This window comes from Rhamphochromis longiceps, linkage group LG7 (assembly GCF_057381845.1).
Source record: "Rhamphochromis longiceps isolate RC_006_pf linkage group LG7, R_longiceps_female_GT1.1, whole genome shotgun sequence".
Classification (NCBI taxonomy): Eukaryota; Metazoa; Chordata; class Actinopteri; order Cichliformes; family Cichlidae; genus Rhamphochromis; species Rhamphochromis longiceps.
Genome location: NC_140563.1, coordinates 42,164,479 through 42,169,235, shown reverse-complemented (window position 1 = coordinate 42,169,235; position 4,757 = coordinate 42,164,479). Strand labels below are relative to the sequence as shown.

The following is a 4,757-nucleotide window of genomic DNA, read 5'->3' as shown; positions in this document are numbered from 1 at the left end:
GAGGTGAAGTGAGTAAGTCTCCTTACTCTAGCTGCCATTTTGTGATTAAAATTGAAAAGTTACAGTGTGTTATGGTTACATTATAGTATGTCATGTTCATTTTATAGTTTGAAGAAAAACTGCCTAAGTCATAGGCATAATCTGCCTAAGTCACTTTTATTAGACAAAAGAAATGATGTTGGGTTTTGTTCTTTTTCCATACTTTTCCTCACATATACTTAAATGTTCTGTGAAAATATCAATTAAAAATATGCATGTGATATTTAGAAAATTAGTTTTTTCTTGTTTTCCGAAAACACAAAAAAATGACTTAGGCAATTATGCTATCAAGCTAACGATATTCTTTAAGAATATTCATTCTTTTAGAACAAATCATGTTGAAAAGAAACAAGTTAGTCGTGTTTTATCCTCAAGCTCCGCCCCCTGGAAAGGAAAAATCGGCTGCACTGTCCGCCATTTTTGTCTCTCGCTTTGGAAAATCTACTACCATCTGGAGTTTTACACTTGAAGGTAAATAGGATTTTAAAGCTAACACACCAGTGAGAAAGAGTGTAGACCCTTTATATATGTGGACTTTTACTGGGGTGTTGTTATTTTACAGGTATGTGGGCTGTTTATCGAAAACCATGAAAGGCCAATGTTAGGCTCCAGTTAGCTAATGGTAACCGAAATTATGCGATAAGCAAATTAGTAATTAACATATATAATGTGAGTTAATATTGTTTGTATATTCTTTCAGTCTAAATTAACAGACTATTACAAACTTGCATCGGTGTCTGTAGTAAGTGGTGGTACCTGCAGTGTCTTAACCATTAAACAAGCTAATGTAGGGCCGGGATATGACTAGTTTGTTGAAACATGTCTGCTGCCAATGTGACTGCTCACACACGGTAACATTACCAGCACATAGCCACAGCCGCTATAAACATGCTGAAAGGTCAATCTAGCTTCTGTAGTCAGCAGCTGGAAGACTCAACACAGACCCAAGATTCAGTGTAACGGTTATCTAAATGTTGTGTGTCCTGTTTGTAAGCCCAGAAAAAGAAATTAAATAAAATGACGACCTTGAGCTTCAAGCTAATGTAAGCGTAATGCTATAGCATAAAGCGACTAATGCAATGATGACGTTGTTAAATTAGTAAAAATACAGTAAATATAGCCAACATGAATCAGTTATATTTTTGGTCTAAACATAATTAAGTCTCACGCCTTTCACTTGTTTTAGAAGGATGTTCAGTCTTTTAAAACCAGTCATATCAAAATAACAGAAAATAGTTGTTTTCTGTTGAAACTCCACCCCCCCACCCCGGGCGTGTTCTGCGAGGGAAAATTCACTGTGGCGGTCCGCCATTTTTTGTCGTTGCTTCGTTTACGTTTGGTGCTGAGCTTTACTTTGTCGAGGTAAACTGAAAACTACATGTTTGAGAGGAAACGAAGAGAACATCCATTATATGGGGAAGTTTTTCTCATGAATTCCTGTTGAGCAACATAATGGAAAAAACAAGTCATTCCTTAAGTTAACTAACGATAATGCTAGCTTAAGCTGCAGGACAATATTATGTGCATTAGCTTTTTTTCAGTGTGTGCCCAGTCACATTCGCTTGTTTTTTCTCAGTGAATACAGACTAACAAACTCGTGTCCATTTAGTTAACTGGTTGTACCTAAAATGTTTTAGTTAAACAGTTAAATAAGCTAGTTTGCCATGGGGTGGGCTCTGTTGGGGGGGGGGGGGGGGGGGGTGAAGATTTGCATATGTTATCTCACATTCTGTAAGGTAAATTTTCTGGAAAGGTCAAATTAACTAATTTAACTAAGTATTAATGAAAGACCTTGATGTGTATATGACAATAATAGATGTAGTTTCTGGGTCATTTGGCAGAACTGCAAAATGGCCAGAAGGAGGCAACTGCTGTGATTGCAAACAGGCTTTGGGTGGTATGGAAGTAAGGGCAACTATGGAACTGCTCAGCAACATGGGACCCATAGCTAATAAATAGTAACATGACAAAAAATAACAACTTTGTGTGGATGTAACCTTGTGAGATTTGAGATTTTGACAGCATTTTTATGTGACAACTTGTCTTTTTAGATAAATGCAGAGTTTAAGCGCATTACCACCATGCCACTGCAGTCCAGATTACTCTCGCAGATAGATGTGCTATCTGACAAACTCATAAAGGTCTTCAAAAGGCGAGGAGGACAAATAGGAAGAAGACTGCAGAACATTCTGGAGCCCACGGCCCAGGTAAGAATTTAATAATTTGTGTATACACTTTAGGGAAAATAATAATTTTAACAAAATGCTGCTTGTCACTCTATGCCAGGAGTATGTTGAAAATCACCTGGGATTTTCACAATTTACCATGGGTGCGTTTTTTGTTTTTGTTTTTTCTTTTACCTGCATCAGAACGATGTGTGGAGTTCATAGTTGAACACCTCTCTATGCTCTGACAGTATTCTGCTTCTTTGCATGGAGATTTCACTTCATGCATTACCTTTTTAAGCATTCTGAGGACTCAAATCACATGCTGTAATGAATCCATTTTTGTTCACCTAATGTGTTAATGTTAACATTTTTTGGAATAGTGACACAGATTAAAATAAGATTTGGTATAATGTTCTTTGACCAGTGTTCTGTTTAATTAAATTTTGGAATTCTGCATTTTCTAGGCCACAGATGAAGCCATTATCCAACGATCTAATAAGGAAACAACCATGGGAATTTACATCATAAAGTCAAGAGATGCCAATGGCAGCCCTGAGGACATCGGGATAGTCCTTGAAGGCCAGAGAGTCTGGCAGGATTTGGATAACTATACCCTAGCAGCTGCAATGCTGTTTGGACTAATGTACACTTTGAACCTCACCTACCCACTGGAAAAGTATACCTTCGAGGTATTATAGAAACTGGTTATGGAGCTCAAAAGGAACAGCCTTTCAAAGAAGGCCCAGGTTCTCAGGACCAGACTGTACGATTGAACAGTTTTCCAGTTATGATGTGGGAACAACATGTTTACCTCTTCGAATATGTACCATCCTTTCTTTTAAGCCAGCACTGGTAAAGTTGCAGTACATAGTGAAACTTATTTTTCTGGCACTTTTCAACTTGGGGCCTTTATTACTGCAGTTTTCACTTTTCAAGCCATGGTTTTGTTTTGTTTTTTAAATTCAAACTTTGAATGTCCATTTTTCTCAATGGAAATGGCGCCTTGCACCAATTTCACCAATTTGCAATTTTTTTCCCAAGGTGCACCACTACAAACAGATTGCATCGTGTAGTATTAGTGATTGCGATGTTTAGTGATAGAAGCAAGCCAATACTAATCAGTTTAGGTCTCTTGGTTGTGTGCCTGTGGGTTATAATGTTATTTTAAGTCTCTTCTTTGTGTCATTTTAATAATTACACCCCTGTTGCCATATTACCTTACCTTATGGTTCTTACATTTAAAAAACTATTTTTTACATAAGTGCGATGTCACAAGGCCCCACAATGTTGAATTCAGGTTCCAGCAGATAACTTTGAGGAATGTTGTGGAATGTTTTTCAAGAGATGCATTGTACAAATATGACTCATGTATATTTTGGAAGCCTGAATTGAAAGTCCATTTTTACAACTGTGTAGTATTTTCAAAAATACAGGTCATTGTTCAAAAATGTTTTGCTTATTTCTTTGATTGAGAGAAAGTGTACAGTACATACAGTAAGATCAGCCTTAATTTAGTTTTATTTATTGAACACTCAATTATATATTAGATTATATATTAGAAATTTGTTATAAAATAAAATAAGCTTACCATAAAATAATCTTGTCAATATAACACATAGTAGTCCAATACAATTAACACAAAAAGTTCATGTCTGATAAACAAGTGGTTTCTATAAATATTTGACTGGAATGAAAAACATAACAACAACATAAAAAAGTCATGTTCGTGTTACCAGAAAAATGTGTGCAGGTATAACATAAAAAACTAAGGTTAACCAAACACAACTTAATTTCGTGCAACCGCTTACAATAATTTTTTTATGTTTATCCCACTGATTATTTTTTTCAGTGTAGTTTTCACAAATTGCATAGTTCAGAATAGCTATAATTGTACCAGATGGTTGCATTCAGTTAAGTTGGACTAGACTGTAATACAAACCGTTCAGTTTGTCAACAATAAAACTGACTGAAATGAGAGAAAGACTGAGTGTGAGACTTTGATATTAGATAAAATGAATATTGATAAAGTTTACCTTTATGTACAGAATCTGAATATCGCAAAATATTTTAAAAAATTGCAATAATATCGTATCGTGCGTTAAATATTGTGATAATATCGTATCATGGGATGTATGGTGATTCCCACCTCTAGTAACCAAGTTAAAATGCTGTGATTGCATCTCCTTTAAAAAGTTGAATCTCAAAATTCCAGAAACACACATGACTTCTTACTAAAAACTTACATGAATGATCACCAAAACTGCAAAAAAATAAAGTTACATAAGATTTCTGGATATTAATGTTCTCATATAGTGAATAATTTTCTTTTCCTGAATTTAGAAAATAAGTCTGTGCAGCTCTTCATACTGCTTACAGCAGACACTATCCAGACTTGAAGGAGAACTAACTGAGGAAAATGACTGCTGTGAATACTAATGTTCAGAATGACCTAGACAGAGCATTTGGCAGAGTCTGGGAAAAAGATGGCTGACCCTAAATGAGCCCAAGGAGAAAAACAGACAAAAGAGAACAGGCTTTAAAATAGAGGAC

General features: G+C 35.6%; 1 protein-coding gene across 3 annotated transcripts; it reads left to right on the top strand.

Moving 5' to 3' along the window:
* Positions 1-378: 378 nt before the first annotated feature.
* LOC146665917 (uncharacterized) lies at positions 379-3,640 on the top strand. 3 transcript variants are annotated; one of them, XM_085413719.1, is made up of 3 exons: positions 379-510; positions 2,091-2,246; positions 2,672-3,640. In XM_085413719.1, exons 2-3 carry the CDS (start codon positions 2,121-2,123, stop codon positions 2,903-2,905), a joined length of 360 nt encoding a protein of 119 aa, XP_085269845.1. In that variant the 5' UTR covers positions 379-510; positions 2,091-2,120; the 3' UTR covers positions 2,906-3,640. The 3 variants fall into 3 exon arrangements, with proteins under 3 accessions (XP_085269845.1, XP_085269847.1, XP_085269846.1); XM_085413721.1 differs by having other exon boundaries at positions 495-601; XM_085413720.1 differs by lacking the exon at positions 379-510 and adding an exon at positions 1,336-1,401.
* Positions 3,641-4,757: the final 1,117 nt, after the last annotated feature.

What these genes read in the sequence shown, in the direction of transcription:
- LOC146665917 (XM_085413719.1), top strand. Translation starts at nt 2,121, where the DNA reads ATGCCACTGCAGTCCAGATTACTCTCGCAGATAGATGTGCTATCTGAC. An exon ending in TTCTGGAGCCCACGGCCCAG is followed by an intron (nt 2,247 to 2,671) that starts GTAAGAATTTAA and finishes TGCATTTTCTAG; the next exon opens with GCCACAGATGAAGCCATTAT.